The 12,963-nt window shown below is 37.1% G+C and overlaps 1 protein-coding gene across 2 annotated transcripts in view; it reads right to left on the reverse strand.

Moving 5' to 3' along the window:
- Positions 1–12,963, reverse strand: part of GRID2 (glutamate ionotropic receptor delta type subunit 2) — a 739,921-nt gene that overhangs the window by 209,131 nt on the left and 517,827 nt on the right. For both annotated transcript variants that reach the window (XM_086746417.1, XM_086746416.1), the window contains 2 exons: positions 12,170–12,331; positions 2,654–2,773 (listed from right to left, as the gene is read on the reverse strand). In XM_086746417.1, coding sequence (XP_086602543.1) covers positions 2,654–2,773; positions 12,170–12,331 — 282 coding nt within the window. The remainder of the gene's footprint in view (positions 1–2,653; positions 2,774–12,169; positions 12,332–12,963) is intronic.

Raw genomic sequence — 12,963 nt, forward strand, 5'->3', positions numbered from 1 at the left:
ATTATTATTTGCTTCCAATACTAGTGACTTACACACTGTAAAGTAAAATCTAATCAAAGATAAAATATGTGAACTTTTGTCAGAAGAGTAAAACCATCACATGACATTTTCTCCTTACAAATTTTCTTCTCTGCCTCTCATGTAAATGTTTTAGGATCCTCAGCTTGTTTTTTTTTAACTTTATCACATTGATTATAAATAATATACTTATTTTAAATTATTTTACTATTCAATTTAGTGTAGATAACCTCAGTATTTTATTGGAATTATTTTGAAATATTTTTGAAAGAAGATTCCAAGAACAATTACCACATTCTTACAATATATACAGAAATTTCTTTCCAAAGAAAATTCCTTTCTCTACACCAACACTCTTTCTAAAGCTTTCTCTGGATCACTGAATACTGCTTAGAAAAAAAAATTTGAACAGATTAAATTGGTTCTGCTCTGGACACTTTCTTCTTTTTAACCAGCTGCAGCACATCACAAAATTCTAAGGATAGAAATTTATCATAGAATCATTTAGGTTGGAAGAGACTTTCAAGATCATCAAGTGCAAAATACAGTGCAACTTTCAACAGGAAAATTTTCTTATAATCTCTATATTTAATTTTAAATGCTCACCTTGGCAAACATAAATAAAAATATACTTTGACTATCTTACTTTTTAAGTTTGTTTTTCTCCTGAACAGGGTTGTGACACTGTGTTTCATGGTCTAACTACATTCTGTGCAAAACTCTATTCTTTTTCACTAACTTCAAATCTATTTCATTTCAAAGACAGGAAATCTCTCTTTGTTCTTGAATTATGATAAAGGGTAAACAAGGAAGATTCAAAAAGCCAGTTCATACTATCTCATTGCTTTACACCACTATGTGTGCCCATGGTTGTTAATCTTTTCTTTAAAATTAAACTGTACCATAGTTTAAATGTGCACTGTAAATCTAAATTATACCATTGGAAAAGAGTTAGAAAGGCTAGGAAGTCTTATTGTGCTTCTGTATTTTCAAGAGCTTTCTGTGGGTCTCTTCTATCTTTTTGTGAAATGGAAGAACACAATTTAATGCTTCACTTAGGCATTCACCTAGACAGGCCTGAAGTAAAAAAAAAGACAAAGTCAATTAATTAAATTAAATGATGAGATACAGATTTGTCTTAGGAAAGACTACCTGGTTTCTCTAAAGAATAAATAGCTCCTCGATGCACAGCATGGAAAATAAATCAAATCAAAATTTGTTGAAACAAACTGAATCTATAGTTGAGGGAATAAGGATTCATTCAACATTCTGGATGCCTACAGGCTTTGCAAAGCAAACCTCCAAATATCAACAAGATTCAGTTCTGTTCAGCTTACGAAGCATCTATCAGGATTTCTGCTCAAGGTGACATAATTATAGGCATGTGTTTACATTAAGGTATTGACAACAGATGAAACAGCAGGAATGGAATAACAATTCTAACAAATAGAGAAGGAGAAACGTCAGTTTAGAGACACTTTTAACTTCTTATTTATCTCTTCCCTTTTTTCAGAGTACTTATCTGTTACTGCAGAAGGTATGCAGACAAATGATGTACTTCATCATATAGTGACACTGACACATGGAACCAGTTTACATGTATTAAGATAACTTTCCCTGTCATTTGCTTTCAAACAATCACTTTGGGTTCCTCACCTATAAAAAACGGTGTGATTCAATACACTAAATGAAGAGATCTCAGTATTATCTTTCAAGAGGTCTGTCTTTGAAGGAGAGTTGCTCCTGGAAAAGCCTGTAAAGTCTTTTATTTTCCTAAGAGGTATCATATGATTTTTGCTACTTTTGCCATCCCAGATGGGCAGTTGTTCAAAGTTATGCATTGGAAATAGAGACCTGCTTCCATCATTCCTTACACGGGACTTAAATTTATTTTTACAGACTAGCAAAACTGAAATACCAAGAAAAAGTAGTTTTGCTGGAGATGTACGCCATTTCCTCAAACAAACTAAGTCCAAGTATTTGGACTGTGTCTCGCAGCTGAATACATAACATTACGCTTATTCTGTAAAAGTTAATTTCTACTAAAACATCGTGCACTTACTTCATGAAAACAAGAGATTACAGAAATTTTGTCTATGTTACAACAGATTTTGTCTTTCTGTACCTATGAATTTTAACCATCTAACAGCTGTAGCATCTGACTTTGACCATAAGTATCAAGTGCCAATCTGGGTGCTTTAAACATAATTCAATGTAAAATTTGCTATTTTGGAAATGGGTTGCAAGGGTTATGAAATAACAGCTTTCACTGGTCTTTTGAGACAGTCAATCAGCAGCTTAACATGTTCTATATTACAAACAACACCTCGATCAACACAACCTACTGCAAGGGCTCTTTGCAACAATAAAATAGATGCATACGTAGAAATTAAAGACTTTTCTCACATTTCTTACTCAGTCAGGCTGCATGGGGCTCTGAGCAACCTGATCTAGTTGAAGGTGTCCCTGCTCACTGCAGGGGGGTTGGACTAGATGATCTTTAAAGGTCCCTTCCAACCCAAACTATTCTATGATTATCTGCCACCAAACACTTTTCTATTAACTTGGAACACAGTAAAAGTTTTTTAAAAAAATCAGTAAAAATAGGCTCTTGTTTGAATATATATAGCCTCACCTTGCGGATGCCTCTGCCCAGATCTTCTCCATAATTTGTCCCCAGAATTTCAAAATGGACATTGGGATTCCCCCCATTTTCTGCAAATTCCAGTTCTCCAGTCAAGCCATTCACTCCACCCTATCGGGGAAAAAAAAAGGAGAATGGAGTGAAAACTCAGAAGTAGACAATTATAATAACTTTTTGTTTCTCCAAGGCATTTGTGCACTAACTATGCAGAATACATACACAACTACCAGAGTTATGACAGTTTTCTAAAGACCATATTTCCCTAAAAGTTCTGAAGCCTATATTGTTCCTGCATCATTTAAGTTCTTCACAGAAGAATCAAACCCAGTAATGCTAAGCAGATGCAATAAAAGCAACAGTCTTACTCTTAGTGTATTTGCACTCCAATTTTTGTTCTTTGACCCATCAGTGTATGTGTGTAGACATTCTAGACCCATTAAAAAAGAAAAAAACTTTCACAACTAGTTTTAGTGGAAGCAAAACTAAAGACAAATATTTAAAATAAATGGTGCAAAAATGAGTTTTGTTTGTTTACTTTTGCTTTTCCTCCCCAAATGTTTCTCACCCAAAAAAATATTTCCACGTAAGATCAGGTTGAGTTTTGGATAAAGTTAGATGTTTTCTGAGTCCAGCATAAGTGATCTGTACAAATGAAGAGGAGCTTGTCTAGCTGAATATAGTGATTCTTCTGTTTTCCTCCATAACACTTCTCTACTAGTAAGAATGTATGACATGAGCAACAACGGAGCATATTTTCAAACTTGTTTTTACTTTTTTACATCTTTGTTAGAAGGGATTAAAATACTAAAGATGAAAGAATGAATATTTACTATAAAGAATCAGAGTGGAAAGGGCTATACATGCCACAGCAATAGTAAAAATATATTCCAGGGTTAATTCAACATGACACAGATTTCAACTTTGTATAAGAACTGGGATGACTTGAACTGTAAAATCAACAGAGCCATGTGAAATGCCTACAATGAAAACCTGCAACCTTAAAAAATTTCTTTAGTTCTCAGATTTGGAGAAAATTAGATGTTTAACCCACTCCCTTTAAAAAAAAAATAAAGAAAAATATTTTAAATATGTACAAGAAAAAAATCTGCCTGTGGTATAAAACCATATGAAATGTATAGCTTTTCTTCAAAACATAAGATAAGGGTTTTGCGGTTATAATTGCTATTTCAGTTAAGAGCTTTATTATTTGAACTGAAAAAAAAGGGAAAATAAACTCTTGAAATATAAACTACCTAGCTAAGCACATGAGCCTTTCTAAATCAGGATTCTGAAAGCTCTGTTCTCACATCTTCAATTTGGAGAAGATCCAGGAAGGAGTACAAAATTTGCATTTCCATTGCAGATTAGTATGAACTAACAAAAGGTTCTCATCCTTTTACAAAACATTAATATGATTATAATAAAAATAAGGAAGTTGATCGCTGAGATAATACCTTTAAAACTTACTAGAGACTACTAGGGATTAGTATTGTCAGGGAATAATACATGAATGTTTCATGAAGTGCCATTTTCATTTACAAACAAGATAACTCTGTGTGTGTGTATATATGTATTTTATATTTTAAAATCTTTTCTATAATATTTACTTTTTGGATGAAATACTAGAATAAAAATAATTTTTAAAAGGAAAATGAAACGACAATATCCTGATTAATGGCACATATGCAGAGTCTTTTCCAGGAAGACTCCAGGTCATTTCGCCCGCCAGGCAATTTTGATGCATGTTGCTACGGTTAGCATGACACTGAGGTCACTTATTAGCTTGAGTACAATTCTGTAATAATCACACCTTCATGGCTTTTAGATTGGGGTTAGCACACCTCTGGCTGGTTCAGAGTAAAGACAGAGTGAGCTTGTGTTTACCTGCAAAATCATTTGAATATATCCTTAGGTAAATAACTGAGTTTCACAAATACGAACCTTTTCTGCTAACTTAAACTTGACTACATCCTATTCACGAGCCAGAAATAAAAACCTGTTCCACGTACCTTTTTTTCTCTTACAGTCTCATCTGGCTTTTTGATTAATTAAGCTGGAATTTCATGGTACATGTGATGTATAAATGCCTGCAAAGCAGCACAGATCTGCAAGGCTTGGGATCCCCATCTGACCCCCGAAAGCCTCCATCTGGCTCACTTGCCCTCCCTGATAGTGTACACCTGTTCCTAGTCCTGCACCACTCTGACCCCTAACATACACTGCTGTTACTCTATTATACTGCATATTTCCTACATAACTTCCTAAAACTTTTTCCCCTACAACGTGAATTAAACTGGTGGGTTTGAGGTAGATAAAGTATAAAAATTAATTTGTCATAGACCACCTGAGCTGCACCATGATTTCAAGTGAGCCACAAGCACGGTCTGGAAAAAGGAGAGGAAAACTCTGGAATAAAATAATAAAAGAAAGGAAATATTCAATTAAAAAAATAAAATCTGTTAACATAGATACTTTGTACAGCTGAAAGTACTTTCCTTTTTTTTTCTTATTTCATGACAAAGTAATTTTAAATTGGGAAATTTCAATATAGAAAATTAAAGTGACTTTATTTTCCAGATTGACAGTGCTCTCACTAATTAATGGGACATGAAGATCATGTCTAAAATGTAAATTATTTTTGAAGACTTGAGACAGCAATTTAAAATTTTAGTCAACTTTCTTCTTTTTATAACTTTTGTCTTTAGCTGGGCAAATATAATTAAAAAAAAAGATAATTTGAAGAAGTATTTCACCTTATTTACATTTGAAATAATGAACTCCACTTTTTAAGAAAACTCAGGATTCTTTGGGAATACATAGCCCCTAATATATAGTACAGGTTAACAGACTTACCTACCATATTTTGGAATTGAATCTCTATCCAAAACTATTGTGTAAGTTTGTTTACCTTGGTTTTTATATGGCTGCAACTCTTGGGGCAAGATACGAACTGTGAGTCTCTTAGTTATTTTTTTTTTTGGTCTGAAATCCAGTGGTAACCATAACAACAGTTTTTCTCATTCATCTACTTTGGCAATTTTATCATGCTTTGAAAATTTTTCATGTAAGAGCTTTCTTTGACTAGAGCTTTCTAGACTGTGTATATCTGCAATTAGCATAATAAGAGCTCAGATTAGATGGGAATGCTCCCGGCTTGGAAAGGGCAGAAAGACAAAACAGTGAAGAACTGCCCATATAACACCAACAACAATACTAAATCTGATCACAATTCTACTATTTCTTTGAGGTCCTGATGCCTCCTCCCTACCGGGAACCTACCTTGCTGGACCTGCCAGCCAGGCACTCCTGTTATTACTCCACACTAGTCCTCATTCTCCCTCACAGCCTTTTTCAAGGCTTACATGAGCCTGTTTTAATGCTTAAAGGCAATGGACAGCATATTGACAAGGAAGTTTCAGGACCCTACTCCAATTTTTCTGCATAGTCTTTCACAGTGTGGATCCCTCTAAAACACTCGCTTGATTAATGGGATGTGTTTTATTCCTCTGCTAATGCATAGTGGAAGGACATCACAGAGGAAATGGCCACCTGTATGACAGCTACTGATCCAGTAACTTCCTGATGAAATTTTTCCAAGTTATTTTAGCGTTAATTATGATAATGGGTAAGAGTTAAATAAATTTTTCATTCCATTTAACTTACAGAAACAATGCTATTTGGGGAAAAATGAAGACACATTTATTATCTACTCTCTCAAATTCCTCTACGGTTGAGCTGCAACCATGCAATTTCCTGACAGATTTAAAACCTAAGAGTGAAATGTCAGTTGTTTGGACAAAAACGTTTTACTTATGTTTCTGATCACTGCTCTGGGCTTTGCAGAGCTGTTATAAAGCTTGGCAATATAGCTAAAGCCTACTTAAGTCCCATCTAGACTGCCAAGATAAACTATAGTGTATATATGCTTAGGCACTACTGCACTCTAAGTCCCTGAAGAAAGCATTATTTACCTAGCAGTCAGGACCTCACTTGGGAATGTCAGCTTGTCAGCCATCAGTTATAAAATATTATACTTGCTCTCACAGTTCCTGTTCAAATCTTCTATTTTTTTTTCAAAATATGGTTATGCTCAGGCACTAGCTATTTTGCAATTAGGGAAAAAACTGTGGTTACAGGCAGGAAAAAAAAAAGCTATAAGCATTAAATACAAGCTTCATATTTTATTCTTATAAAAATCTGATACTGAAAACATTGTTGAGTTTTCAACTCAGCACATCAATTCTAGCTGCTGGCGAAGACAGTCTAATCTACTACCTGGAAAACAATCTGGCATCTTTTTCGCACGTCACCACTGAATACCACTGACATTTTTGAGACCAGAACTAGTTGACAATTCCACCTATGATTCCCAAAACAACACAAGGTACAGCTCATTTTCCACAAAGGAATAAGCTCTAGGTTGCTGCTAGCACTAAAAAATTGCTGTTTGTTAGTGAGTAAACAAATGTGACTGGGAAGAGATCAGGTAAGCATGAGAGAAGATATATGCAGTAACTTGATGCCATTTTTCTGAGTTGATCCTCCGCATAATCCTACTTACATGTATTCTCAGGCTATTCCGGAAGATTAATTTTTCCAGTAGTAGAATTATTTTCCTGCAATACTTATTTCTTTCACTGTGAAATATCTTTACTGAGAAATAAACAAGTGAACATGTGTTTGGGGATAGTTCCTATCACAGAAGTGAATTTAGAACTAATTGCTAGAGCTGGCCAAATTCATTAGAAGGATTGTATTTCCTGATGAATTTAACTATTTATTCAGTTCCAGAATGGGCAGAAGCATATTAGATTTTAATAATTATAGTGGGCTTAAAATGCTTTCTATTAGCCTTTGTCCAATCAGCTGAATTCACAGAAAAAAACCCCAGTTTTTGGAGTTGTTTGTAGAAATAGCAATGCAGGAATCAAATGTTCAACCGTGAAAAGTAACGAATTACAATACGGAATGATTCAGACAGCTATTTTGCCATTTCAATAAACATTTGAAACTCTAATTCCCCCTCATTCCCTAGTCTTCCCTATTAGCTCATTAATCATAAAGAAATTAGTTTATTTACCAACAGAGCTCTAATTTTGAGAAGTGCTGCTGCAGGTAGAACATCAGCCTCCCTCTTCTCTTACCTTCTTCAGTGTATAGCTTTATATGGATTTCCCATCTCTTTTCTTATTTTCCCCTCCAGAACTCAGAGAGATTCCCTCTGCAGCTAAAACACTACCAGATATTCCTGTTTCTGGATCTCTGATTCTAGAAGATAGATTTTCTTCTAGAAAAGCTTCCTCTAGAACTAGTTTACCCCTTCTTTTAGCAGCAAGAGCTCAGTTGTGCAGAGCAGTAGATGGTTGTTCTGGTTTTGTTAGTGAGGGGGGGCCTAAGGTGGTAGCTTCTGTAGGAAACTGCTAGAAGTTGCTCCCCTTTGTTCAGGGGACTCAGCCGGGCCTAGGGCGGACCTGCTGCTGGCCAAGGCCGAGCCAATTGGTAGCAGAATGTCCCGTGATAACGCCTCTGCGATAACGTATTTAAGTAGGGGAAAACAGGAAAAAGAGGAGGAGAAGATGTGAAGCAGCTGAGCGGGGGGCAGAGAGGGGGAGGCGCGAGCCTCATGGGCCTTGCAGGCCTCACCCTCTGGCCTCCCGCCGGGCAGCCGACTGGGCCCAACTCGGCAGAGCCCGGCTGCAAGAAGTGGAGAGGAGATGAGAAGTGAATAAGATGTAAAAAGGATCCTGAGAGGTGTCTGCCAGCCTGTTGTGAGGAACGGCTGCAGACGCCAAGGTCAGTGAAGAAGGAGGGGGAGGAGTAATATGGCTCCTGGCCAAGATTCCTCTGCAACTCGTGGTGAAGACCATGGTGGAGCGGGTTGTCCCCCTGCAGCCCATGGAGGTCCACGGAGGGGCAGAGATCCACCTGCAGCCCGTGGAGGACCCCACGCCAGAGCAGGTGGAGGCCTGAAGGAGGCTGTGGCCTGTGGAGGGCCCGCTGGGACAGCTGTTCTGAAGGGACTGCACCCCGTGGAAGAGATGACCCACGCCGGAGCAGTTTCACGAAGGACTGTGGCCCGTGGGAGGGACCCCACGCTGGAGCAGAGGAGGAATGCGAGGAGTTCTTCCCCTGACGATGATACAGCGGCGTAAAACAACGCGTGATGAACTGACCGCGACCCCCATTCCCTTTCCCCCCTCCATGCCGCTCGGGAGGGGAAGGTAGTAGAGATAATGTTAAGCCTGGGAAGAGGGAGGGGTGGGGGGGAGGTTATCTTGTTCCCTGTCTCATTCTCCTGCTAATTTTAGAAATAAATGAATAGTTTTCCCCAACTCGAGTCTGTTTTGCCCGTGACGGTAACTTTAAGGATTTCTCCCCGTCCTTATCTCAAACCTTGAGCTGTTTTTTCTTATATCATCTCCTCCTATTCTCTCGGAGGGTGGGGGGAGCGAGAGACAGACTGCGTAGTCTGGTCCTGATCAGGGCTGAACTACGACAATGGTAAAATCACCTCCACTTTGCTGCTGCCAGGGGAACAGCTACTTCAGTTGCTAGTTCTCTTCTAAGGCAGGCAGGCTGGAATTAGGCATCTTTTCTTTAACTCTTTCCCCACCACCATACTTGGCCACAATGCAACACCCACTGAAACTACATTGAGGTGAGCGACAATCTGGGACAAGATGGTGATTCCAGCTCTGCGATACAGGTCATTATGAAGGCAGAGTTAAAGTTGTGCAAAGGATTGAAGTTCTTTTTTCCAGGAGCATTTAAGAAATCTCAGAATCTATCTTGACCGTGAACTATAACAATATCTTCTTATCATATTCCATTATATGCTGTATCTTTAAAACAGTGGTGATTTCAGAATGAAAGCACAGAATCTTTTATTCTGAAACTACTTAAATATCACACGGTAACTTTTTCCTGTTTTCTTTCAGAATTAAGGAAATGAGGTATCTTTTTGAAAAAAAACTTTTTATTTTAGTTGATTTTAGAGGATATTCCAAGATGACAGGAAAGAAAATATGTTTAAAAAAAGCAAAAACCAAGATGGAACATGGAAGCATTCTCAAGAAGAGAGATGAAGTGCTTTTTATTTTTCCTTTCATTACTTTTAAATTTTATTGTTTTTCTGATACCTCATCAGACATTCAGCAATGTCAACTTTTTAATTTCAAAAGTACACAGTAAGTGCTTTAGTGAAAAAAAAAGGGAAACTAGACCACAAAACTAAGGCAGAATTCCACTTTCTTATGCAATTCCATCTCTTGGCTGCAATCTTTAGCTTTCCTGTGCCTAGGGATTGAAATGGTACAGACATAAACACACAGAGGAAATTCCTGTATTGCATTTATGATTAAATTTTGACTTTCAATTTTAGCATATTACTTCTAGAAATTCATCTCTGTGAGCATAATGCAGTATAAGGGGTATTTGGATTATTCAATTTACATGAATAAAATGGCTTCTTATCAAAGCCACCTCATTCAAATAGCAGAGAAACCCAAAAGCAACAGTACGCAAGGAGCCTGGTTAGCTGCACGCTTCAGGAATTTCCTTGGCATTTGATTCATTTATTAGCAAGCTAACCACAGCCCTGGAATCTCCACTTGCTCCTGCCTTCTTGAATGCTTTTGTATCTCTCCTGGCCATTTCTCTTCATCATTCAGGGTTAAGAGCTACATAAATTGAGCTTCAACAGGGTGCAGCTCTTCTGTGAAAGGTCACAGGAGTTTGTTTTATTAATCATATCATTTTAAGAGGTGAGAACTGGAAGAAGATAAACTAGATATCTAGGACGATGTGACAAAGAATGGAATAAACTATGTTTGAGATGCAAAGAGATGAGAAGGTGGTAGGAAACAGCATAAAAGATGTTTATGTAGGAGGACATGATCAGTCTCTCATCCACAAACACCACGAGCAAGCAAATAATTGTAATTCAAAACAGTCAGCAGCCCTTTCCATGGTGGAGTACTTCAAAATTTAGAGATGCCAGTACGGCTACCAGACTTTGCCTGAAACTCCAGCTCAGATAGCAAATTCTAATTCTAAAGTGCAAGTGGGCATTTTGACTTTTCCAGCTCAGGCATCCTATTTGGATTTGAGTAAGCAGAAATAGCTTTTAGTTTATTAATGAAAAAGTGTGCAACAGCATTTACAAAATGCAAGTTGAGAAGAAAAGTTCCAGAACCAGCCTTGCCTGAAATATAGCTTAAAATACATGGGACTGTCAAATGTGAATTTGAAATTGGTCTAATAGGTTAAAAGCAATATAGTTTAGAGTTCCTTGAAGCCATATCCTGCTCCTGAAATGTGTCCTGGATTATCCTTGCAGTTTCGTGACTTCAAACTGTTAGAATGGAAACTGGGGACAGTCACCAAAGCAAGCCTTGAACTGTTATTTTGGAGCTAATGCCGATTGACCTGGGACTGGGGAAAAAATAAGCAGTGTTCAAAGGCGCTTTACATTTTGCCTTCATCATCATAATTTCCAGTGTAATTGAAGACCTAATGCAGAATAGCAATTTCTGGAAACAACATTATTATTTTTGTTTTTAATGTCCTTTTAATGAAAGCCATAAATAAAGCACCTCTTTTTTTTTTTTTTTTTTTTATAATGTCCTTGGGTTTTTTTATATTTACCATGTAGGCACTGCCAGCAGTTTAAATGTAAGTATATATTACCAGGAAGTACATGCAGACAAATGAGAAGGCAGTTTTATGAAAGACATCAATAACATAAGGAGACTGAACTGAATAACTTTCAGGGAAGGGTAAACTACCAACCTACACATATTTTGACTAAATACTGACCTGGAAGGCTGTGATAATTGTCTCTAAGTAGGTAGATGCTGTAAATATCATGAAGAAAGGGAATAACTAAGAAAAAATACCTTTAAAGACTGAAGAACAGGAAAAGCATCTTGGACATGAGCATGATTAAGGTATGAAATAATAATCACAGGGAAGAGCAAGAGCTTAGCATTGCGTAAAGCACTATAGAGATTGTTATAGAGAACAGTTCTGCAATGGCAGGATATAGACCAGATGACTTAGAGTTTTCCTCATTCACTTCTACTATTTCACTATATTAATGTCAATAGGAGTGCAACAGCAAATTACACAGAACATTATCTGAGTGTAATTCTGCAACCTTTTTTTTTCTTCTACAAATAAAATAGTAAATTAATCTGCTTCATCTCCTAACCTGTGACATTTTTTTCAATAGGATATTATTTGTTCTTGAAAATTCTACTAGTTTGGTAGTTTTGGTAAAAAAAAACTCATTGACTTCATTTCAAATATGCTCATTATAACATGGAAAAAACCCAAGAACCAGCTAAAGACCATGTTCAGACCATGCAGAAACTGTAAATATATCAAAACTATTGCTTTGAGAAGACACTGCTGGTACTGGCACGAATAGTACAGAACTCAGAAGGAAATACTGCCTCATGCAAATATTTCAGAAATCAGAAACAAGGAAATACAGGGAAAAGGTACCTTCTTGATGGTTTCCAACATGGATCGTCCTCCTTGCCACGGTTTAGAGTTCTTCCTGATGCAGGTGAGGCTGGCCATGCTGTGCCACTTCCTGTCCTCCAGCTTCTTATGAAAGGCATTCGCCAACAGGAGGACAGTGTCGTATATATACAGGTTTGAAATCTGCCAAGACATTAAAAGGGAGTATTAGCATTACTATTTGTGGTCTCTTGCCAACAGACAAAACTTATCATTTGTTTTGCTTCACTCATAATCCTCTGTTAATTAAACAACTTATTTGGTATTAGGAAGAAACTGTAAGAGCCAAAAAGTCATATCATTGGCTCTGGTAAAAACTGCAGCTAGGGTCTGCCATGCTACAGGTGGTTTGCAGCAACAAACTACATACATGTGAAGTATAGGCAGCACCATCACTGGCACAGCTCCACTCGCAGGACTTAAAGCCCTACTCATGAACATAAACAGACTTTCTTCTATTTTTAACCAGTAGCCTGCAACTTTCCATCTTTCAGTCACCAGATATTTGGACACCATCAAATTATCTTCAAGATTGTTTTGGTTTTTTTTTTTTTTTAAAACAGAAACTTTGAAAATTAAATCATTTCATTGTGGCTTTTGTTCCTGATTTTTGCAGTCAATTCTGATTGAGGCGATTTTTGGAATGAAATATGACCTGATGAAATCTCAGTGTGCAGTTGCATGTCGATTCTGCAATTTGTAGCATTTTGTGTCAGAGTATTTGGCAATGGCTGTTAATTCCTTGTAGGACGAAACTCTTACTGAGTAAATGTGTA

This window comes from Chlamydotis macqueenii, chromosome 4 (assembly GCF_036417535.1).
Source record: "Chlamydotis macqueenii isolate bChlMac1 chromosome 4, bChlMac1.mat, whole genome shotgun sequence".
Lineage (NCBI taxonomy): Eukaryota > Metazoa > Chordata > Aves > Otidiformes > Otididae > Chlamydotis > Chlamydotis macqueenii.